General features: G+C 36.3%; 1 protein-coding gene across 3 annotated transcripts in view; it reads left to right on the top strand.

Annotated features, from left to right (window-relative positions):
* Positions 1-25,935, top strand: part of ROCK1 (Rho associated coiled-coil containing protein kinase 1) — a 148,316-nt gene that overhangs the window by 109,839 nt on the left and 12,542 nt on the right. For all 3 annotated transcript variants that reach the window (XM_081252047.1, XM_081252046.1, XM_081252048.1), the window contains 11 exons: positions 837-943; positions 2,128-2,278; positions 4,301-4,461; positions 6,660-6,844; positions 8,564-8,633; positions 11,577-11,671; positions 19,196-19,361; positions 20,992-21,085; positions 21,965-22,053; positions 23,272-23,460; positions 24,312-24,471. In XM_081252047.1, the coding sequence (XP_081108173.1) occupies positions 837-943; positions 2,128-2,278; positions 4,301-4,461; positions 6,660-6,844; positions 8,564-8,633; positions 11,577-11,671; positions 19,196-19,361; positions 20,992-21,085; positions 21,965-22,053; positions 23,272-23,460; positions 24,312-24,471 (1,467 nt within the window). The remainder of the gene's footprint in view (positions 1-836; positions 944-2,127; positions 2,279-4,300; positions 4,462-6,659; positions 6,845-8,563; positions 8,634-11,576; positions 11,672-19,195; positions 19,362-20,991; positions 21,086-21,964; positions 22,054-23,271; positions 23,461-24,311; positions 24,472-25,935) is intronic.

The following is a 25,935-nucleotide window of genomic DNA, read 5'->3' as shown; positions in this document are numbered from 1 at the left end:
AGAGGCCACAACAGTGAGAGGCCTGCGTACCAGGAAAAAAAAAAAAGAACTACTTCAGAAACAGTAAAATATAGGAGGCAGGTTGGGTGCCTTGAAGACTTTGGCAAGTACTGCAAGTTAAACACTAAACTTTAAGAAGTACAAATTTTTTCCGGGTCTTTTAGGGTTCTTTATCCATTTCCCCGTCAAATCTTAGGCCACATTGAATCACAAAATAAGAAAATAGGTTTTTACTTTTGAACTAGACAATATAATTATATTCATATATGTTAGATTCTGCATGTATTAAATTGTGTTTATTAAGTACTTATGCATTAAAAATGTAAAACCTAAAGCATATCTTAATGAGTAGAGTTTCTAAATATGTGAGTTGCTACCATTGCGTGACATGAGCATCAGGTAGGTTAAAACTAAGCTTTGTTAGAGGACTTGAATTCCTTAAAACTTAGTTTCTTTAGTAATGGAGTTTTTCTTCATTAAGTTTACGAGTAATTAAACACTTTTCAGAATGTCTGATACATAAAAAAGCACTTAAATACTTGCCTTAACTAACATGGAGAAAAGAGTGCTTGATTAGGACTCAGATCTGATTTCTGGACGAAGCTCAGGCTTATCTCTTTGACCATCTGTAAAATGAATATGTACTAGATGATCTCCAACTAGAATTAACATTTTTATCACTATGTATTGTAGTTATTATATATACTGCTAAGAAAACACTTAATAAATTTCTGTCTGATCAGGAGATTTTAAACTTATTTATCCTAATGATCATGCTGGAAAAAAAAGATTTCTCTTTCAATGACTGTGAATTGAACTTTTTTCTTACTTGATAGCTCGAATTACATCTTTACAAGAGGAGGTGAAGCATCTCAAACATAATCTTGAAAGAGTGGAAGGAGAAAGAAAAGAGGCTCAAGACATGCTTAATCATTCAGAGAAGGTAAATGATTTAACATATACCAATTATGAGATAGTATTTACTGATTGTCAGATATATAAGATGGTTTTATAAAAGATCATTCCTAATCTTTATATGTTTACATTTCTAGAAGTTTTTATTGTTGGTTTTGTGTGGAGGTGAATGTGGGTCTTAATTTGGGCTTTTTAGGGTGTTATTTTTATTTGTTTGTTTTTACCCTTGAAGGGTATCAGATATCTGATATTATCACAAATTGCTTTGGTTTGGAGATACCTCTTCATATAGAATTTTCCCCCATTTTTTGTACATGGGTAAGATGAAGATGCTGAACCTTACTAATTATGAAGAAGGGAAACAGGATTAGTATGTAGTAGACCATGTGTGCCTTTTCCATTTCGTTAGTAAGAGTTAGCAAAATAGTAAAGAGCATACATAATGTAATTGGCCTTTGCATGTAGAATTTTCATAACAGTCAAAAAATGCCATTGGTTATCCTCTGTCCTTACCTTGCTAAGAAAAGGATTAAATAGGTAATATGCAGATTTAGCTTCCCTCCCTGAAATGTTGTAGGTTTACTAGATCCTCAGATAAATGATCAGAAAATCCACCACTTATCTTGTCCTTTCGACATGTTTTGTGTCATTCAGAATAGCTTTTTGATGTCTAAGTCTGGTATAAGTTTGGAAATAGGATGAAAGAAGAAGAGTAGAAGTACCCAAACAGGAATGGAATACATGTTGACATTCTTTTGTCAGAGCAAGGTAAATCTAGGTGTAGATGCAATTGTAAATAGAGATCAGTTTTTTTTAATGGTAGCAAAAATTTTTAAATGAACTGAAGAATTGTCCTGTTCATTTCTGATCCTCGCAGTGAACCCTCCTGAACATAACAGAACTCTGCCCTGCCATCAGCCATGGCTAATGATTCACATGGGGAGGGGTGGAGGGTAGAAAAAAGGTGATATTTTGCTTTTAATTATATGTGCTTATTGTGATTTTTAAAGTAAGACATTATAGATGGTGTGAAATATACAAGAAATATAAAAATAAAGTTGTGTCTTGAATAAAAGTATTTAAGTATATATGATGTAACATTTCAAGCCAATGTGATTCATGTATTATCTCTTATGGGATATTAATTAATATAAGATTTAATGATGTGCCTTTTGCACAGCGTAGTACATGACTCTCATTCTCATTTTACAGGAAAAGAATAACTTAGAAATAGATTTAAACTACAAGCTTAAATCATTACAGCAAAGGTTAGAACAAGAGGTAAATGAACATAAAGTAACCAAAGCTCGTTTAACTGACAAACATCAATCTATTGAAGAGGCCAAGTCTGTTGCAATGTGTGGTAAGTGTCAGTTTTAATATTTTCTACATGATTAGTTTTTAAATAATGCCAACAAAAATATTTTGATTTTGATCAAATTTTATTGTGTAGTAGTTTAAACTCTTAGAAATTATAAATGATCTGGGAAAAGGGTACCTTCCTTTTTTGATACCTTCCATTTTTTTAAAGCGACAATTTCACCTGCTAGTTCTCTTACACTACCATTCCCTACTCCCTATACTACCCTCTACTCCCTGTAAAAGTCAGTGGATTCTCATTTCTCCCAGTTTTTCAGCCCTTTCCTTTGTTTTCTTCGAGATCCATTCTGGAACTCATTGTCTGTTAATTCATCTGCTTTCTTGCTCTGTACCCTCAACTCTCTCATTCCTTTGTATTTCCACTGTGTTATGCCGCTAAGCACAACAGATCTAGATCAGACTAGCCGGCCACTTTCCATTGCTTCAAATATTTCTTCAGATGGGTGTTATCCCAATGCACTGTCTCCAGCCTCAGGTGAGCTGTCATTTTTATATATGTCACTCATCATTTCTTTCTCCTAAACTTTTATTTCTCTCCTCAAGCTTCCTATGCCATTTCTTTATCACTTTAATTTTAGGTGAACATTCTCCTATTTCAAAAAGAAATTGTGAAATCATAGGTGTGAACGCCTCAGAATCTAATTCTCTAACTTAATCAACCTGTCTTACTACTTTACCCATGTTCATTATCTTCCTTCTCATCTTAGAGGAGGGTGATCCTCTTCCTGTCCTTGCTAATATGTTCTAGCTGTATTCAGATCCAGCCTCTTATCTCAACTTATTATTTCTTTTTCTCCTCTTTATTCTCAACCTTTTTTCCTCCACTGAATTTCTTCTTGTTGTAAACATGTACGAGTCTCTCCCATCTTAAAAAAAAAAAAAAAAAAAGGAACCCTTACAGCAACCTGTAATCCTTACTAATTGCCACTGTTTTATTCCATCCCTTTATAGCCAAACTTATAAAAAGATGTCTTCCTTTTCTTCACCTTCCACTTACTTCTTAACCTACTGTAACCTGGAAGTGTTACCTGGCACCTTAAATTCAGTTTATTCAAGAGAAAACGTGTGACCTTATCTGTCAGACCTGCCCTTACTCCTATTCTGACTGTCTTGGTTAACGGCTGTCTAGTTTTTATGAGCCCAGGCTTGTAATCAGACAAATCTACTTTGCCTCTTAGCCACTCTGTGACTATTAAAAAACAAAAAAAAATTAGGTGGGGAAAAAATGCATCTAAACTGCCTGTACATAAAAAGCTTTCAATAAATGGGTGATATTATCATGGTTATGGATGATGGTATTCAACATCCAGGGGCCCAAGCCAGAAATCTGGGAATTATTCAGGAAGCTCCATTCTGATGGTTTCTATTTTGTCACCTAGAGGACAGTCTGAAAGTGAGAAAGCAGACTTATTAAGTTTGAAACCTGATGGTGCAACTTAAGAGTTGCAGGACCCTAGAAAATTAACCTTCAGAACCTTAGTTACCATATCTCAAAAAAGGAACCTCACTGTAGACTAATATCTTCTGATAATAATTAAAATAGGTATTATACTATCACAGAATCTTGTCTGAGTTGCATAAATTAAAGTTTACATCACAGCTTTAAGCCTCGGAAACTTTTCTGGAACAATGCTAGGTATAGATTAATAACCACAATCTTATTTTTCTACTTTTATCTGAACTACCTCCATTCTTCTCCTTAGATACTCCACTTTTTTCCAGCTAAACTTTCACCTTCTGGTCTGAAAATGGCACTGAATAGTCTCTCAGATCATTGGGCAAGGGATGGATTTGGGAGATTAGTTATATTTTATGACTCTCTTCCTTTAGAGATCCCACTATACAAATAATTCATAATGTTAGAACTTCTATAATGAATAGCTCTAAAAGAGTCCCAGGATGAAAACAGTAGGGATTTGTGGCACCTAGGTGTCTTAGACAGCCCATGAAAGTGAAAAGCATGTCTTTTTCTTTAAATGTATGTTTGTAACTTTTTCTTTCACAGAGATGGAAAAAAAGCTGAAGGAAGAGAGAGAAGCTCGAGAGAAGGCTGAAAATAGGGTTGTTCAGATTGAGAAGCAGTGCTCCATGCTAGATGTTGATCTAAAACAATCTCAGCAGAAGCTAGAGCATTTGACTGAAAATAAAGAAAGGATGGAGGATGAAGTAAGAAAAATAATACTGATTTTGTTCATCTTATAAAAGAGAATATCATTGTTATGACTAAAAAGTCATTATCTATAAACAACATGGTGAAGATTTTAATAAAATAACTTATATGTATCTGTGTTCACTGCTGTAAGGTCACCACTATATCCGTAACTCCTAAAATTTTCATCTTCTTTTAGTGAACATTCACACCATAGGTTCTATACCATTTTGCACTGTGACAGTACAACTGTAAAGAAGTGTCACAGCTCCTCCCCTGAAGAAACTGACCATTTGCTTTTTAAGAGAGAGAGAGAGAGAAAAAAAAAACCCTCTTTATTGTCAGGTATCCAGTAATCCCCAAGAGGAGCATTGTTTTTAGATTTCAAAAGAAGCGTTAAACTGTGGAGTCTTGCTTGATTTACATAGATAGAAAGCAGTAAATAAAGAGATAAAATGATATTATATCCTAGTGATTGGTATATGTACTTTATTTATTTTTAAAATTTATTTATTTATCTATTTTTGGCTGCATTGAGTCTTTGTTACTACACGCGGGCTTTCTCTAGTTGCGGTGAGTGGGGGCTACTCTTCATTGCGGTGTGTGGGCTTCTCATTGCAGTGGCTTCTCTTGTTGCAGAGCACAGGCTCTAGGCACGCGGGCTTCAGTAGTTGCAGCACGCGGGCTTCAGTAGTTGCAGCACGCGGGCTCTGTAGTTGTGGCTCACGGGCTTCATTGCTCGGCGGCATGTGGGATCTTCCCGGACCAGGGCTCGAACCTGTGTCCCCTGCATTGGCAGGCGGATTCTTAACCACTGCGCCACCAGAGAAGCCGGTATATGTACTTCAGAAATTATAAGACCAAAATAATTAGTTCACATATGTAAATTAGAGAAGGGAGAAAGAGAAGATTAGATTAATGAGGAAAGCCTTCACAAAGGAGGAATGGGTTGTCACCTATATTTCAAAGGTTGAGTAAGGCCTGAAAAGGTGATAGTTTGAAAGTAAGAAGCCTGAATTGGTAGAGGGAACATTTTAAGTATAGATAAAAGAGTAATTACTGAATGGTTAAGGAGATAGGTAAGTGAGGGACAAAAAGCGACTTGATCAAACCAGGAAAGGAGAGACATGTTGAGTAGTCATGGGGGAAACCTGGAGGGCAAAGTATTGATAGTTTTTAAAACTATAAAGCTATAGATGAAAACACTCTTTCAGGAAAGGTAATCTGGTAGTGGTATATAGAATGGACAAGAAAGAAGAGAGATTAGAGATACCTAATAGAGCCAGCATGCAGGAAGAATGTATGTTGAAAATTTGGGAGATAATATTCAGTAATTTTAAAATGTAACTTTTGACCACATGTTATCTGCCTAGCCCTGTGCTAGGAGTTGGGGTACGGAATAAGATGGCTATGGTCTTGACTTCTGTGGAACTTAGAACCCAAAGGGAAAGACAGATATTAAAATTGAATTACAAGCATGACATATTTAAAGAGGACATACCAAGTAGGAGTGTTAGGACTAATCACATCCAGGAGGTAAAGGAGGCCTCACTAAGGGTTTGGCATTTAAGAGCTGAAGAAAGAATAAATGAAGAGGGAAAGACAGAGAATAGCCTGTGCAAGAACTGTGTGGTGATGGAGAGTTTGTCACACTGGAGGATCTGAGGAGTATGATTGGATTCAGAGAATGGCCAGTGATAATGCTAGGAAAGTAAACAGAATAGATCATGAAGGGCACTGTAACCACTGTAAGAATTTTTCGTTTATTAGTCCTAACGCCTAATAAGTACTTGATAAATATTTATTGAATTGAATTAAATATATATTCAATTTGTTTTATAAATTCTGGAGGGTTGTAGATTAGAGTACAAACATTTATGAAAGAACAGGTAAATTTAAATACCATTTAGGAATGTCCCCCCAAAAGTGACTTTTATACTCACCTTCTCCGAAATTTCCATACAGGTTGGGGTACAAAGAAACCGGATTTCTTTTCCCTCCAAGATCTCACATCTGAAATTTGGGAATTAATTTGATTTAACACTAAATTCTGCAGTAATAAATGCATAGAACAGTGGAGACTCATTACAATACTAATATTTTCTACTTGTATAAGGAATTATAATGTACTTGAGATTTGGTTAGTATTCTTTCAAATGATGTCTAATAAATTACTAAAGAGATTTACAATCCCAATTACTTTTCTCATTCATAGGTTAAGAATCTGTCCCTGCAACTGGAACAGGAGTCAAATAAACGACTGTTGTTACAAAATGAATTGAAGACCCACGCATTTGAGGCAGACAATTTAAAAGGTTTAGAAAAGCAGATGAAACAGGAAATAAATACTTTATTGGAAGCAAAGAGATTATTAGAGTTTGAATTAGCTCAGCTTACAAAGTAAGTTTCGGAAATAACATTCTTGATTTCTTTCTTTTTTGTGTTTAGCATTTGCTTATGTGTTTCATATTTTATGTGTGTATAGGTTATGTACTTAGAGTTTGTGAAAGGAAAATTGAGGAAAAAGCATTTAGAAAAAATAAAAGAATTTATTTGCAAAGAAGGTTTGCAAGGGAGTTCAGGCTTTGGAAAGACAGGTTTACTAAATAAAAAACACAGTTATTTAAAGGGGAAAAAAAGGACATTATCAAGACTAGTGACTTTACAATGTCTGTTTATGGTAGGAAAAACACAGTTTTCTCATATGATTTTCATATCTACGAAAGTCATCATGTTTCTTCACACTAGAATTACAAAAATGAGGAATAACCTTTTTATTAAGGATTTAGTACCTTACAGAAAATGTTTAAGGTTTCTTTATTTTAGAGACTAGAATTAGACATTAGACATGATGGTCCTGTATTTGTTTGTTTGTTTGTTTTAGTTTGTTTCTTTGGTTCATCTCAAAGTGCAAAATGTCATTTTTCTTCTATTCTGAGATGTGATGTGCCTGCTTACTTGAAATGGGGACAAAGCAAGGTGTCAGTATGACTTTCAGAATTTGTATAAGGACATGCTTCAGAAATTTAATATCAAAGATACCTTATGCCAGACCATGAGGTTTTATTTCCTCTAAATTTATGTTATAATGTCTTCATTTGCCAGCTTCATTTACAACACAGTAATTCTTAGGTAAAATTGCTGGTTTTGATTTTGTTGACTTTATATTGGTGAAACTCTTTTCCCCTTTTAGAGCCACTATTTTTTCCAAGTAATGTGTTTTGTAATTTTCTTCTCCCGAAATAACTTTCACTCAGCATTTAACTAATAATTATTATGTACTTTCTGTCAACCATATGCTGAAAGTAAAAAGCTGTTACTATCTAATATGAAAACCTAGCAGCTGCAGATGGAATTGTTCATTGTTGAATAGCTGTCTTTGGGTTGCATTGTGTTTCTGTCTTGAGTCCTTTCCTCTCTGTGAGCAGTGTTTACGTGTATGTATTCTATACATGTACTTGTCTCTTTATCTGTGTTACTCCTCCTTTGTCAGTTGTTGTTATTGCCTCCCTTCTTACTCCTTACCTGAGTATTCATTTCCACCGCACCCTTGTGCTTAATAGACCATAAAATATAGTACTAAATTATTCTTATTATTTATTAAATATGGTCAAGTTTTTAATAGTCTACTTACTGCATAAGACATTTTAAATGTATCCCTAAGAAAGCTTTTCTTTAGAAAAATTTACCAAAAAATACCATTTTTATTTTTATTTTTGCGTTGTGGATTAATCCACAATTAATAAGTGACCTTCAGTAGAAAACTGTTCCCTCAACTTTTCATAGTATCATTTAATAAGGAGCAGACAGTGTGGCCTAACCAAATATAACTAGTAAAGTAATACTGTATAATGAAGTATGATTTTTTAAATTTTTTGGCCACACCGCACAGCATGCGGGATCTTACTTCCCCTATCAGGGATCAAACCTGCGCCCCCTGCAGTGGAAGCACAGGGTCTTAACCACTGGACTGCCAGGGAAGTCCCTGAAGAATGATTTTTTGAAACAAAGGTTACTTTAGTAAACCTTTTTTATTGTAGCAACTTTAAGAAACAAAGAATACTATAAAGTCTAGTATAAATAGGAGCATTTGTTTACTGTTTTCTCTTTTGTCTAAAGACAATACAGAGGAAATGAAGGACAGATGCGGGAGCTACAAGATCAGCTTGAAGCTGAGCAGTATTTCTCGGTGAGAATCATTTTTAACATATAGACTGTTTCAAAACCTGACTTAAAACAAGGTATTTAGATTTTTAATGTGAACTATGATTCTTTTTCAAATGACTGTGAAGTAGTTTTCTCCCCTTCTTTATATCCCCATCTCTGCATTTCATTTCTGGATCTGAGTTGGTGGTCTGTTTTAAGTTGTAAAGAAATGACTGTTTTTGTGCAAATATCTCCAGAACTGCTTTCAAACTGGAGCTACATATAAGACTTTGTTAAGGGTTCTGTCTGCCTGGTAGCAAGCTCTGGTGGTTTAGAGTGCTGGTATTATCATGTGTGGTTCTTGTATACACATTATAGTGGCCTACATACATATATCTCTAGGTATAACTACATACAGTTGTGGGTATAACTGTTGAGGAGCTGTTTCCTGTTCTAGCTCTGTGTGCACTTTTATGCATCTGTTATCCTTTTTCTCCCTAAAAATCATTTTCTTATTTGCTGCAGGCCAAGTTATTTTCATTACTACTGTTGATGAGCATTCATAGCTAATGCTTTGAGGCTTTATTGAAACCTCTGAATTTTTGTTTACTTCCTCTGGTTGCCAAGCTTGTGCTCTGCCATTTCAGCTTAACATTTATCTACCAGCTCCATTTCTCTTTCAGTGGCAGCCACCTTTCCTATGAGCTTTAAGCAGTGTAATTAAATGCATGGAGTTTGAGTTACACTGATAAACATGCCCTAGAAACCAAGTGTGAACAATATTGGAAGTAATGATTTCTCTAGTAAAAAATCTGGATACCATTAGAGCTCTACAGAATTTGACACAATTAAGAGCTTCATGCTCTACTCTTTTCACTCCTAATAAATATGGTGACGTTCTACTTCTGTCTATTTCTTATTGGCTTATTATACTATCACTGGAATATGTTTTTAAATTAAAAAATAATTGAAGATTGTTGAAAAACTTTTCGTTGAGTGTAAATTAACCTTAACTATTCAGTGTGTGGTACTGACTTCTGCAAAGTGGTCTGTAATATCAAGCACACCTTTTTTTTTTTCTTTATCATGTCATGTTTTATTATTAAAATGTATGTGAATTGTTCATTCTATTCCATAATGTACTCATATTTTTACTAAGAAAATGTTTCATAAGCACACCTTTTTGTCCCTAGGCTTCCACAGAGTAATCATTCAGTGCCTCCATGTTTGGGGATGGCTGTCAAGTGATTTGTGGTGGTTCCTATGGATTCTTGATTTTTGCCTGTATAGAAACCATACAAAATACTAACCCTGCCTTTAGTTTTGATTCATTCTATTGCTTGTGAGGACTGGGTTAGATGTTGCTAAATTTGATAAGTTATTATGAACCAAATTTAAGATTTTCTTTAATCTGGGCTTTCAAATCAAGTTATTTTTCTTTTTCTCTCTTCATTGATTACACATATAAATTTCAGTAATTGAAGTCAGAGAAAGGAGAAATGAGAACCTGATTCCTAAATGCAGAATGGACTATTTCATTTTAGAAATTGTAAGCACTTAAACTAGAGCCAGCCATCATTCTTCCTTCATTTGCATTCCCATGGAAATGTACTTTTCCCCCTAGAGAAGTGCTATTTGTTAGAGGTATAATTCAGTGTACAGTGTAAAAGTAGTATTCCACAGCTATTTGCTGGTCCTTACTATTTTTTTCCTTATCTTTAAGACATAGACTTCAGAATTGGAAGTTTACTCTGTAACCTCAGCATCTAACACAGTGTGGATCTAATACTTTTTCATACCTGTTAAATATTTGTTGATGGAGTTGGCAAAAACCTAGTGAATTTTGTAAGAATCATTGTTCTGTAATAAGTATATATTATTCATATGTTGACAGAACATTGATAAATCCTATTTATGGATATTTCTTCTACCTCTCAACCACCCACTTCATCACCCAAAAGAGAAGTGGTTTCTCTAACATTATTCACTTCAAGAATTGATCTAGGGCTTCCCTGGTGGCGCAGTGGTTGAGAGTCTGCCTGCTAATGCAGGGGACGTGGGTTCGAGCCCTGGTCTGGGAAGATCCCACATGCCACAGAGCAACTGGACCTGTGAGCCACAACTACTGAGCCTGCGCGTCTGGAGCCTGTGCTCCGCAACAGGAGAGGCCACAACAGTGAGAGGCCTGCGCACCGCGATGAAGAGTGGACCCCACTCGCCACAACTAGAGAAAGCCCTTACACAGAAACGAAGACCCAACACAGCCAAAGATAATAAATAAATAAATAAATAAAAATGTGACACCTTAAAAAAAAAAAAAGAATTGATCTAACTTTTAAATAAGTATTGCTTGCTAAGTTTCTTTATAATGTTTTCCAAAAATCAATATATTTAATATATTTTTGAGGTATAATTTATTTATAATAAATTGTACCCATTTTAAGTGGTTGATAAATTCTGACATATGTGTATACTGTGACCACCACCACAATCAACATATAAAACATTTCCTTCACGAGGCCCTTTGGAGTCAATCTTCGCCACCCACCTCTATCTGCAGGCAACCACTGATTTGCTTTCTGTCTATTGATTATTTTCACCTATTCTACAATTTCATATACATGGAATCATGTAGTACACACTCTTTAGCACCTGGTTTCTTTGATACAGCTTAACATTTTTTAGGTTTATCATGCTGTATATATTAGTAGTTCATTTTTATTGTTGAGTAGTATGGGTACATCACAACTTTAAAAATTCATCTGATGATAGATATCTGGGGTTGTTTCCAGTTTGGAGTTACTATGAATAAAACTGCAATGAAAATTTATGTATAAGACTCTGTATGGATATATATTTGTATTTGTCCTGGGTAAATAATTAGGAGTGGAATTGTTGGACCATGTGTTAATTGTTCATAAGAAACTACGGAACTGTTTTTTAACCTACCATAAACACTTATTTCTTCTTATCACTTGTTTTGCAGACACTTTATAAAACCCAGGTAAAGGAACTTAAGGAAGAAATTGAAGAAAAAAACAGAGAAAATTCAAAGAAAATACAGGAACTACAAAGTGAAAAGTATGTCCATTTTAGTTTAGAACAAGAATCAGTACTGTAGCAAAACATTCTTAAATTGAAGTTTAAAGGTAGAGAATAGATTTGCCATTATTCTGATGGCAGTGGAATAGCAAATCTTATTGGGCCAATTCAGAACAAATCAAACTAGATTTAGGCTAAATTTGCCTTTATGGTGAAGAAATAATTTGATACATTAATACTGTAGCGGTTGTACAGAGATTCACTAAATTGTGACAGTAAATTGTTTTCAAGGGTCTCTCGATCTTCAAATATCTATTTGTATATAAATAGTTCACGCTCGGGGCTTCCCTGGTGGCGCAGTGGTTGAGAGTCCGCCTGCCGATGCAGGGGACACGGGTTCGTGCCCCGGTCCGGGAGGATCCCACATGCCGTGGAGCGGCTAGGCCTGTGAGCCATGGCCGCTGAGCCTGTGCGTCCGAAGCCTGTGCTCCGCAACGGGAGAGGCCACAACAGTGAGAGGCCCGCGTGCCGCAAAAAAAAAAAAAAAAAAAAGTTCACGCTGTATTTGCAAGTCATCATTTTATGTTAGGTAAAGGTATGCAGGGTCTTCCTCTTAGTATTATAATGCAGGTTAATTTCCATTGCATGTGTGCCTAGGGCCTTACAAGGAAGTGGTCTTAGAAAGCTGTTAAGGGCCTCCCTGGTGGCGCAGTGGTTGAGAGTCCGCCTGCCGATGCAGGGGATACGGGTTCGTGCCCCGGTCTGGGAGGATCCCATATGCCGCGGAGCGGCTGGGCCCGTGAGCCATGGCCGCTGGGCCTGCGCATCCGGAGCCTGTGCTCCGCAACGGGAGAGGCCACAAGAGTGAGAGGCCCGCATACCGCAAAAAGAAAAAAAAAAAAAAAAAAGAAAGCTGTTAAGTGTAACAACTGCTCATAGCTAGGTAGTGTGAGAACAGACGTTGAAACTCGTTTTCTTACATTGTTATATTTTTTTCTATATAACCACCTTTGAAAGAAATAAAAAATTTTAACTTTTATTGTTGAAGCAAACAAATACATAAAATAGCAAAACATGTACAGTTTTATGAATTATATGACTAATATCATTATAACCACCACCCATGAACAAAATCTACCTCAGAAACCCACTATATCCCCGCTTCTGCTTATGCCTCTTCCCTCCCCACCACAAGAGTAATCACTATCCTGATACTTATTTGTTGAAGGAACTGAATCATTTGTCCTGTATAGTTTTCCTCAGTTATGATTTTGCTGATTCTGTTTCCATAGTTACTTGAACATTTTCGTCATCCTTCTGTGTTTTTTGCAAATCAATGGTTAAATCTAGAGTTTCACTGTTTAGTATGGTAGCCACCAATCACATGTAGCCATTTAAATTTAAACTTTAGTTCATTAAAATAAAATTAAAACTTTAGTTCCTCAGATGTACTAGCCACGACTTAGGTGCTTAATAGTCTTATATGGTCAGTGTCTACCATATTGGACAGCACAAGTGTAGAACATTTCTGTCATCGTAGAAAGTTTTACTGGACACCCCTAATCTGGAGGCTTAAACAGATTCAAATCTGATTTTTAGAGGGAGGACTACCTCTGTTTTTAGCAACCATTGGCACTCAGTGCTTAGATCCTTAATACATTAGGTGAACTCTAAGGTAGGCACAAAGCTACATTTCCTGGTTTCTCTCTGTGACAGTAGTAAACTCCTGTTGTAGAGTATAGTCTGTTGCCTATCATCTGTGTGGTGTCTACAGTGTAATATACAGTCCCAGTTTATATGCATTCACAGTGAAGGGGACACCCAATCTGCTACATACTATATTGTTTCATGGGGTTGATATGTTTTCCCTTGTTTGATCTGTTTAAGAGAAATGTGTTGATCACCACTATTGTGCTATGTGCTGTGCTTCATGCCAGTGATATAATTATTAATAAGTTATGGCTCTTACCATCAAGTGCTTCAGAATCTGGTCAGGAAACAGACATAATTAAGGTAGGTGGCTATGACAAAGTGCTATTGGAATATACTGAAGGGGTATATACCTCATCTTACCATCTGGGATTCAGAGAACATTCCCCAGGTGACAACTAGAATTCACCAGGGAATGGGATATGGGTTGAGAACAATATAGGCAAAAGCCAGTCTGTGATTTGGGAGCAGCAAATGTTTCATTTGCAGGTAGGGAGACAGTTGGTGACAGATGAGGCTGGAGAGATAAACCTGAGTCAGATTACAAAGGGCTTGTGTGTCATTGGGAACTATCAGCATTGAAGAGTGGAAGGTTTTTTTTTTTTTTTTTGCTATTCTCTGTTGTATATCCACATCACCTAGATCAGAGCCGGGCAAATAATAAGTATTCAACAAATATTCAATGAATAAATGAAAATTTAAGCTAGGGATTGACAAGATAGGGTTTTAGAAGTCTCCAGTCTTTAGAGAATGGATTAGAGTGAGGCAAAGCTGGGTGGATATAGGGAGTCCAGTTATACTGCCATCGGAATAATCTAGATATACAGTTATAGTGGAAGTTGGCAGTAAAAGGAGAGGCAAGTGCATAGGAAAAAATAGAAAGTAGAAGCAATAGGAGTTGTAGATTTGAAGGTATGGGGATAAAAGTTAGGGAAAATTTCAGGTCAGCTCAAGTTTCTGATCAGGACAATTGGGTTGTTGGTAGTGGTAGTCCCTAAGCTAAAATACCAGTTTGGGGGAATAAGAGCAAAGAAGGTTATTTCTATTTCACACCTACTGAGTTTGAGGTGCCTATGGGATGTCCAAAGAGAAATAGATACCAGACATTGGCATTATTGCTTTAGAACTCAAAGATAAGGACTTGAAGCCAATTCAACAGTCATTTCATGCTGAAACCACTAAGATAGATGAGACTTATTAAGACAGTTGTATTTATCAGGGTTTATGAACTCTTGAGCCTATGATACCATACATGTAACTGGGTTGAAGTTAGTTGGATCTAAGTATTGGTAGCATCCATTGCGTGAGTTGTGAGGATTATAACAAACTGAAGAGTTCATGTCCTCAGTTCTGAGCATTTGCTGCCACATGGTAGCACTGACCCAGTGTTTCAGGATCTTCTGGTTTTTCAAGAGAAGCCAGGAATCTCAGTTTTTATGTAAAATATTGGCCCAAATTTATTTTTAAGTGTGTATGTGTGCGTGCATGCATGTGCATGCACATGCAGATACAGAAAGGAGGTAGGAGGGGACATTTGTATGGACTCATTTGGCTCTCTCAAGCAACAAGTTGTAACCCCTAGTGTAGGATAAGGAATGGGCAGAGGAAGGAAAAGTATAAAGTCACCCATGATACAAAGAGGAAAGCAGAGTGGGGTATCACAAATGCCAGGGGAATAGAATATTTCAAAAAAGAGAAAGTGACTTAAAATTCCAAATACTCAGGTCAAGTAAAAAATAAATTGTCCATTATGTTTAAGGTTGTCATCTTGTTGAGAACAGCTCCTAAACAGTGATGACAATATTGATAGGTACTATACTGAAGTAGACAGCGACATGAGTGGGAAGGGTAGAAGTACAGAGAGAGTGGACAGCAGCCACATTGACCTCTTTACTATTCACAAACCAGTCTGTTACTCTTCTGCCTCAGGACCTTTGGACTTGCTCATCCCTCTGCCTGGAACATTTTCCTCTGAATATCCACATGGTTTCTTCCTTTACACTCTTCAGGTCTAGGCCTAAATGTAATCTCAAGAGAGACCTTCCCTGAACACTCTTTCAAAAATTGAGAATGCCCTCACCTTACTACCTAGCTGCCCAGCTCAGTACTTTCTTCCTTGTTTTATTTTTACCTTAGCACTTATCTCTTCCTAATATATTATAGAATTTGCTTGTTCTGTTGTTTTTCTGTTGTTTTTCTCTTTCCATTCAAACTTAAGCTCAACAAAGGAAGAAATTTTCAGTTGTTTTGTTCTTAACTCTAATTCACTGCTATATGACTAGCATCTAGAACTGTACCTAGAACATTGTAGATGCTCAGTAAATATTTATTAAACCAAAAAATTCAAGAAACTTAGTTGTTAAGGCAAGAAGCTATGCCAGTAGCTGGAGGAGACTGTGAAGGAGTGTCATTTCTTTTTAAAGATAGCAGAAATTTGAGCATTGGACATGGCAAGGAAATCAGAGTGGAAAGAGCTACACATCTGTTCACTGATTCAAACAAAATTTCTGAGCACTTTCTATGGGCCAGATGCTTTTCTAGGCATTTGGAATATAGCAGTGAATAAGAACAAAGCCCCTGCTTATAATCTTATAATCTAGAAGCATAGGGAATTATTGATAAATTGATTTCTTTAAGGAGATAGGAGAATAGAAGTGAGAGATTGGCCTTAAACATCAGTAAAGACAGGTCTTTTACTATGGAGAGTTGTGAAGGAAGTCTGGATGAATGTAGTTGCAGATAATTTATCTGAACCTGATGCAAAGCAGTAACCCCAGATGAGAACATGTTATCCATCTGAAGCCCTGCATTACCACCCCTTAGTATTCATGGGCTTACCAATGGCAGTATTTTTTATCTTTTCCTAACTCCCCTACTCTTCTAGACAACTATTTTCTATCTTTTTCTCCCTCCTCAAATCAACAACTTCTCCTTGTTCTCATACTCGGCAAATGGCCTTGCTTCCTGGAAGTCATAGAACATCTCCTCTCTTCCACCACCATAGCTACTAACCTGTTTGCGTCTGTACCTAAAACCCTACCGTCCTTCTGATTCATGTAAATGGACAAAATTTACATGAATTTACCTAAAGGCAGCCCCTCGATCCCATCCCTTTCTGCCTACTTAAGAGTATGACTCCAATAATACTCTCATCTTTCCTACATCGTTTTTTCCTTTCTGTAGTCATTCCTATTGTTATATAAGCATACAGGTAAACATCTCCTTAAAAAATAACCTTTTCTTTTTTGTTTTTTTTGTAAGGGTTTTTAAATTTTATTTATTTATTTTTATTTTTGGCTGCGTTGGGTGTTTGTTGCTGCCCACAGGCTTCCTCTAGTTGCGGTGAGTGGGGGCTACTCTTCGTTGCGGTGCGCAGGCTTCTCATTGTGGTGGCTTCTCTTGTTTCAGAGCACAGGCTCTACGTGTGAGGGCTTCAGTAGTTGTGGCTTGCGGGCTCCAGAGCACAGGCTCTGCGGTTGTGGCACACGGGCTTAGTTACTCTGCAGCATGTGGGATCTTCCCGGACCGTGGATCAAACCCACGTCCCCTGCATTGTCAGGTGGATTCTTAACCACTGCGCCACCAGGAAAGTCCAGCCTCCTTTTCTTTAAACTACATATCTACTTCCAGGTAGCATCCTATTTTTTTGCTTCCTTTTGTAGCAAACTTCCTTGAAAAGTGACATACCAGTTATCATCAGGTCCTCTTCTCCCATTCTCTCTCGAGCTCACTCAAGACTTTTGTACTTATTACTCTACCAAAATAACCCTTTTCAAGGTCACTGGTGCCTTCCTAATAGCTAAAAACTATACTCAGTTCTCAGTCCTTATCTTATTTAATAGCAGCAATTAACATAATTTATTACTCTCTCTTGACAAAATTTCTTTATTGGCTTCTGTGACACCAAACACTGTTTTCCTCTCATTGAACTGCTTGCTCTTCCTCACCCTTCTTTGCTCCTTTGTCCTTTCCCATCTCTGAGACCTTTAAAGTTTGGAGGACCCAAGGGATCACTCCCTACTTCTTCTCATCTAGCCTCAGGGCTTTAAATAGCATCAGTGTACAAGTATATTCTCCCCTGAATTCCAGACTTGTAAATCTAGCTGTCTGTTTGACATCTCCACTTGAGTGTTTAATAAGCATCTTATATGTAACATGTCCAGAAAAAATGCCTTACTCCCTCACCTTGCCAACCTGCTCCTCCCTGTCTTCCCCATGTCAATATTAGCTATTCTGTTATTCCTAGTTGCTTAAATCCAAAACTTGGAGTCATCCTAGACTCTTCTTTTTTTCTTATACTCTGCATGAATTCCATCAATAAATCCTAGCTATAACTAAAAAACATGTCCATAATACGATCACTTCTCACCACTTTTAACATTTACCAGCTTGATCCAAACTACCATCATCTCCAATCTCGATTATTTCAGTTGCCTCCTAACTGTTATCCCTGCTTCTACCATTGTCCCCCTTCTAGTCTGATCTTAAACAACAGCCAGAATGATCTTTTTAAGACAGAATACTCAGTGTAAAAGCCAAAGTCCTTATATTGTTTTAGAAAGCCTTATAATACCTGTTCTCTCTCCCCACTTCTCTTACTACATCTCACAACTCCCCCCAGCCCCTCCTCACTCTGCTCACATTAGCTTCCTTCAGAACATTTAGGCATTTGGTATTAGATGTTTCCTCTGCCTAAAGCTGTATTCCCAGATACACTGCATGGCTCTCTTACTTCCTCCATATATTTCCTCAAATGTCAGCTTAGCAGAGAGGCCTCCTTGATCACCCTCTATAAAATAGTGACCACACTCACAGCCTCTTCACCTTTCTTTTCATTGTTCTGTGTGATATACTGTATATTGTTCATTTCTTTAAACTGTCTCACACTACTAACGTATGTTTTCTGAGGGCAGGGAGTTTGTTACTGCTGTATGCCTTAATTCCTAGAACAGTGTTTGGCACATAGGAACATTCAAATATTTGTTGGACAAGAATAATTGTCCAAAAAATTATTATTTTTTGTAGTCATTATATGTCTTCCTCTTTAGGCTTGAGGCAGCCTAAAGTATTTGTATTACTCTCTTAATAGAAAATAGTTGGAAGTCATTCATTCATTCATTTAATAAACATTTATTGAGCACCTACTGTATGTAGGGGTTACAATTATGACCAAGATAACTTATCGAAGACAGGTTCTTTGGGAAGAGCAGGCAAACTGCAGTGATCTGGTCGTGGTCTGAATGTCAATTCTGAAAGGCTTTTAAAATGTAATTCCTAAGGAGCATTTCTAGAATAGTTTATGGTGGTTTGCAGGTCTATTTATAAGTCTTCATAATCTCATTGAATTTCAGAGCTGGAAGGGACCTCAAAAATAATGTAGTTTAATCCTCTCATTTTATGGATTTGATTAAGTTGAGCTCCAGTAAGTATAAGGAACTTGCCCAGTGTCCCTAACCAATTAGCTAGTGGTAGAATGGGGATAAGGGTCCAGGCCTGGCCTCTTGATTTATAAGCCAGTGACTGTTCCACTGTGCCATGCTGCGTTTCATTCCAGATCCCAACACATTCCCTTCTAGAAGTAGACCTCTTGCCATTGTTTTATTACCTTTTTCTTAGTTAAGCAAAATAGCAGGTACAAGATTAAAGTGTCCTTTGCTTTTATAGTTTTTCTAAGCGTGAGAGGTTAAATTCATTACTTTCATAGGAAGTCTGTAATGGATTCAAGGTTTATTTTAAGCAATAAAATACTTAATTCTTTTTATCATTTAAAAAGAATTGTGTTTTTAAGCATATGATTAAGTTAGAAGAATGAATTGAATTTGTTTACATTCATTTCTCTTTTAAATCTACTAGAGAAACTCTTGCTACTCAGTTGGATCTAGCAGAAACAAAAGCCGAGTCTGAGCAGTTGGCTAGAGGGCTTCTGGAAGAACAGTATTTTGAATTGACCCAAGAAAGCAAGAAAGCTGCTTCAAGAAATAGACAAGAGATTACAGATAAAGAGCACACTGTTAGTCGGGTAAGTGTGATAGTTCATTAAGTTATGTGATTAAAATTAATATAAAAATCAAAATAGGTTACATGTTAAAGTGTTTGGGTAAATGTAAGTGCATGAGTATTTACTTATACACAATGGTCAACTTGTACTCATGTATAAAATAATTTATATAATCTAAAACAATTGTTAATGATTGAAATTCTTATTCAGTGTATTGGGTTTTTTCCCTTTCTGGCTGTAGATCTTAATATATTTTCTGTGAAGAAATGCTTACCTTAAATTCATTTGTTTTATTATCTTAATAAATTGCAACTGATTTCATGACCAGAGTTCTATAAAATTCAGAGAAACTATTTTGGGATAAAAAATTATTTGTGGATATCTACAAATCCATTATAGAAAAACCAGTACTACAAACAATTACCTATTCCTGAAATTTATACTATGGTCTATGTGTTATGGAGCTAGAAAGGGAAGTTAGAGAGATTTTTCTTCTTGGTGGTGAAGCCACCATCAAGTGCTCTGATATAAGCAGGTCTGAGTTCAAATCCCAGCTTTGCCCCTAAGAAGTTACATGGTCTTGGCAGTTTGCTTTAACTTCTCCAAGCCTCAGATTCTTCATCTATAATATAGAAACAGTACCTATTCCACAGGTTTCTTATGAAGATTAAATGAAATCATATAAATAGAAGGGTGAATAAGTACATTACTAAAAGACATTGTTGGAGGACAGAGGAAATGAAAAGTGCCCACCGAACTGAGAAGGTATCTTGAGACCGAAAAACAAGGCAGGCAGCTCCGTATAATCAGTGGATCAGTTTATTATAGGGTACCTTACTCACAGAGTGGGTTCGGACAGACAACGATCTGGAAGCATTCACAGCTGCACTCCACACCACCAAGGGACCATTGGGACAATGTTATAGTTAACCTAGGGTATGGGGCGGGTATGTGCTTGTAAATAGGAAGTGCATTCCTACGTCAAGATTTATGAATGGGTAACTAGTCTCGTAGGTACCAGGAATATGTCGGCAGAGGTCTTCATCATTGATTGGGGACTAACAGAGCATAGAGGCCACCTGGTCCTAATGATTATTAAATAATATCTATTAACTACAAAGCCCTTGATAACAAAGAAGTGATTTTTACCACACAGTACAGTTCTGGATAGGGTCAGGGGAAGGACAGGAGGAACTATATGGGCCCACAATGGCATCATTTATGCTAACAGCCATACAATAATCATCAAACATTTTAAATTGTCATTTTCATCATCATTATTCAGATGAAGAAACTGAAGCCCAGAAAGGTTGTGACTTGCTAAGGGCCACAGAGCTAGAAAACTAAATGCACATTTCCTAGTTTCTAGTCTCGTCCTCTTTTCATTACATTTTTTATTCCTTCCGTTCATATGTAATGTGTATAAAAACACACACTGAAATAATTTTTGGAAGCTAACAATTATTTTAAAATATTTTGAATTTAATTATATCCACATATTTTAAACTGGAAACCAGATGTTTTTATAATTAAGCAACGTCTGACCTGTCCTCATCTATGGAAAATGCAAGTATTTTTTTAAAGGTTATTGCTTTAAATATGGGACTAGCAAAGAGACTATATAGCTTAAACGTTTCTGTGCTTTGTTTAGCTCGAAGAAACGAACAGTATGCTAACCAAAGATATTGAATTATTAAGAAAAGAAAATGAAGAGCTAACTGATAAAATGAGGAAGACAGAGGAAGGTATGTATGATTTTTTAAAAAATCGTAAGTTAACTCAAGTTCAGAGGTAAATCTTTATGTTGTGCATTAAGTTTTTGAAATATTTGTTTTCATATATTAAATAACTTTCATAGCCTTAAGTATTATCTTAGTAAAACTTAAATATTCTCACCACCACCCCCCCACAAGAAGGTAAATATGTGAGGTGATTGATGTGTTAATTAACTTGATTGTGGGGGATCCTTTCACAATGTATGTGTATATCAATTCATCACATTGTACACTTTAAATATCTTAACATTTTATTTGTCTATTATACCTCAATAAACTGAAAAAAATCTTTTTTAAAAAAATTAATTAATTAGTTTTATTTATTTATTTTTGGCTGCATTGGGTCTTCATTGCTGTGTGCGGGCTTTCTCTAGTTGCAGTGAGCGGGGGCTACTCTTCACTGTGGTGTGCAGGTTTCTCATTGCGGTGGCTTCTCTTGTTGTGGAGCATGGGCTCTAGGCGCGCGGGCTTCAGTAGTTGTGGCTAACAGGCTCAGTAGTTGTGGAGCACAGGCTTAGTTGCTCCGCAGCATGTGGGATCTTCCTAGACCAGGGCTTGAACCCGGGTCCCCTGCATTGGCAGGCAATTCTTAACCACTGCACCATCAGGGAAGCCCTGGAAAAATATCTGAATGAAGTTACTGAAAGTTATTATGGGGTATATACTAATTTGAATAATTAGTTATTGTTACTAATAACTAACTAAGAATTAATTAAGAATTAAATATTTTATTGCTTAAAATAAACCTTGAATCCATTACAAAATTTCTATAAAAGTATCTCATTGTTACTTTGCAAGGCAGAAATTAATTAATGCCATGCAATAACATTTTATATAATTTGTTAACAGAATATAAACTGAAGAAGGAGGAGGAGATCAATAATCTTAAGGCTGCCTTTGAAAAGAATATCAATACAGAACGAACCCTTAAAACGCAGGTATACATGCTCTTAGCCTTTTCCATGTGTTTGTATTTGAGTATCATATATTCAGAAGTTAATATTTGCTCTTCATGTCCTTTTTCTTAAAACTGAGATTATAAGGTTCGAGCTTTTCATTAGAACAAGTAATGTAATATTCTTTCTTCATTAAATGTAGAAGACTTATTCAGGAAGTAGGATTTCAATCGAGTTAAGAAAGCTAATTCGTCTAGTTACCTGATTAGTGAAGAATTTGTTTTAGATTGTATAGAAAACCTACAATTGACAGTAGGAAAACTTAATGAGGAGAAACCACATACTTGACTGAAGTCAAGAGAGAAGAATGGGGAGTGAGTAAGAAACTTAAAAGGGGTGGAGGTATCATTTTGCTTTGTATTTTGCAGCTAGATCAGATTTTTTACACTAAAACTTGGTATCTTGTCATTTTACCAAGTTATCCAGTAGTTTAAATTTTTCATAAGGTACTGTGTACCTCAGTTGATTTTTACAGTAAAATAAATATTTTCTACTTGATAGCTCCTTACCACTAATCTATTCTCCCTCTCAACAATCCTTCAACTAGAGTAGTCTTTCAAAAATGCACTTAATACCTGTTGAAAATCCTTCAGTGGAGATTTTACTTCCCTTTATACCAAAACAGAGACCATGAGGAAAAAGATTGACATTTATTACATACAAAAAAGTCCAAAAGAACATAAGTTGAAAGAAAATAAACTAGGAAGAATATTTGCAGCATGTATAGATTAAATATAAAGAGCATCTGCAAAAAAGAAAAAGACAATCCAATAGAAAAAAGAAAAAGTAAGGGACACTTAAGAGAAAAAAGAAGCAGTATCACTCTGTACTGTCATGCTTGCTTATCTTGCTCCTCCACCAGACTAGGGTGCCTTTGGGGCGTAATTGTATTTTCTGTCCTTATATCTAGTGCCTATCAGAGTGCTTACATGCAGTATAATAAGTGCTGAATAATTGTTGAACAATAACTCGATTTTTGCAAGCCTGTCTGGTTCTTACATTTGAACAATGAGATGAACCAATAATAGTTACTTGTGCTACCAGTTATCATATTCCAACATTCATTAGGTTCTCCTAATTTTCACATACACAAAAAGTCCTGCTTCCTGATTTTGAAGAAAAAAAAATATTTTTAGTGGAGATTTAAATTGGGTAGCTACAATGAAGAACCTTATTAATAACATTTTAATATTTTAATAGGCTGTTAACAAGTTGGCAGAAATAATGAATCGGAAAGACTTTAAAATTGATAGAAAGAAAGCTAATACACAGGATTTGAGAAAGAAGGAAAAGGAAAATCGAAAGCTACAACTTGAACTCAACCAAGAAAGAGAGAAATTCAACCAGATGGTAGTGAAACATCAGAAGGAACTGAATGACATGCAAGCGGTAAGGTTGTGTGTTGCACTTGTAGGATTATTTTAAATTGTTATTACTGTATATACTTATTGTCTACTGATCTCATTTAGTTTTTTTAGTATAAAAATCATATTTAGGTTTATATTCTCCATAATTTGATTACTGTTACTCTAATTTGAACCATGATCTTGAAAAAATAGAAGGATACTCTGTTGCCTATTAACTATGACTTGCGTAATTTTTACCCCTTAGCATCAGCTTGATTAGAGATACTACTTTTAGAGAAACAACCAAGGGTTTTGCCTCTTTGGCTTCAGACTGAAATTGAGATATGGCTGATATAATATTGACTATAGTTGGGATAGTGGAATTGGAGTATTATTGCTTTTTTGTTTCCTCTGATAAGGACTCACTTTTCAAAATATCAAGCTTAATTTTTTGATGCTTCCTAGCTTAATAGCACAAAATTGAGAACATGGTCTCTGATCTTAGACAGACTTAGATACAAGCATTGACTCCATCATTTATGGTTTTACCATCCTGAGAAGCTTTCTATATCTTTTAAATTATTTTGTTTGAAGCCATAAAAGCAATTTCTATTGTTTTAACAGGTGTTTGGTTTTGGTTTTTGATGCTTTGTATTAAAAAAAAAAACTTATTTAAAGCAAAGAGAAAAGGAGCATCCAAACAATGTATTACTGAGGAAGAGAACTTGCACATTTATAGTTGTATTAAAATCTGTGGTAGTAAACATTCATGAAGTTTACAGTAAATTTTTAGTATTAGCAATTCTAGATTACTTATAGTTCCACTAATAATTTCTAATGTTAGAAATTTTGATCTTGATTCTTTATATTATCTTGGTATTTTTTAAAAAATAGCAATTGGTAGAAGAATGTACACATAGGAATGAGCTTCAGATGCAGTTGGCTAGCAAAGAGAGTGACATTGAGCAATTGCGTGCGAAACTTTTGGACCTATCAGATTCTACAAGTGTTGCTAGTTTTCCTAGTGCTGATGAAACTGATGGAAACCTACCAGGTAAGAATATTTTCTGTTACTTCATTCAAGTTTGCTTAAACGTCATGGAAATTAATGTAGATTTCTTTCATTTGGATTTCTACCTCTTTGTTGTTTTGTCCATGGATTCTTAAGAAGGGATTTATGTTTCTGTTAGCCAGAGTCTGATGACATTTGTATACCTAGTGCATTTTATAGAATAAAAGCAGTCATAAGCAGTCTTAGGCTATTAAAATAGATCTGAGTCTCTCTAACTAAATAGAAACTGGAAGACATTTATGAATCAATATTGAACCAGCCTAATGCCATGGTGAAAGTTGAAGCTGCTGCTACAACTCTCACCATTTAAGGAAGATTGTACATGTTTTCATGAGTAGCTGCTCTTCAGTATTTTATGTATTTTTTTGCTAAAACTAAGAACTATACTTAATAATCAGAACCACAGCAACTCTATATAGAAGCCCACCTAATGCTGTAGTGATAAACTTTAATCAGACTTGAAGTTTCAAATTTGGAGAAATAGATAAAAGGGATTGGAAGATGCAGAGAGGGGGCAGGGAGTCAAGTAAAGGCAAAAGCGAGTAGCTAGGATTTCAGACTTTTTCTTCTTTTTCCTTTTTTTTTTCTAGTGGAGAGCCAATTGAAAAATAAACACAGCCTCATTCTTGGGTTCATTGTAGTATAGGTTATAGTACATTTATGTCTTTTTAACAGAGATGAACAATACACATATTTCAGGTTCAATTTAGAAATGAATAGGTTATATATATTAAAACATGCATTACAGATTTTTTTTTTTTTTTTTTTTTGGCGGTACGCGGGCCTCTCACTGCTGCGGCCTCTCCCGCTGTGGAGCACAGGCTCCGGACGCGCAGGCTCAGCAGCCATGGCTCACGGGCCCAGCCGCTCCGCGGCATGCGGGATCCCCCCGAACCGGGGCACGAACCCGCGTCCCCTGCACCGGCAGGCGGACTCTCAACCACTGCGCCACCAGGGAAGCCCCATTACAGATTTTAAAGGCATACACACACACACAACACATTTGACCTACTACATATTCTTAGTTCAAGGTCTTGAAAGTTTTGTTACATGGTCCTAAACTTGAAAATAGATTTTATTTAATGTATTTCCTGAATAATGCATAAAAAGATATGAATCAGCACATTTGATATAATAGGGATCTGTTTTAACAGATATTACTTGTTTTTTGAGAATTTGATATAAGAAACTTGATAGACTACTTAGAAAATTTTACATTATCATTCTTGGTCAAGAAAGTGGGACTCAGGGCCTCCCTGGTGGCGCAGTGGTTGAGAGTCCGCCTGCCGATGCAGGGGATACGGGTTCGTGCCCCGGTCTGGGAGGATCCCATATGCCGCGGAGCGGCTGGGCCCGTGAGCCGTGGCCGCTGGGCCTGCGCGTCCGGAGCCTGTGCTCCGCAACGGGAGAGGCCACAACAGTGAGAGGCCCGCATACCACAAAAAG

The sequence above is a fragment of the Mesoplodon bidens genome (genome assembly GCF_964165515.1).
Source record: "Mesoplodon bidens genome assembly, chromosome: 13".
NCBI lineage: Eukaryota > Metazoa > Chordata > Mammalia > Artiodactyla > Ziphiidae > Mesoplodon > Mesoplodon bidens.
Note: the sequence above shows the minus strand (reverse complement) of the source record. Positions and strands in the feature narration are given on the sequence as shown.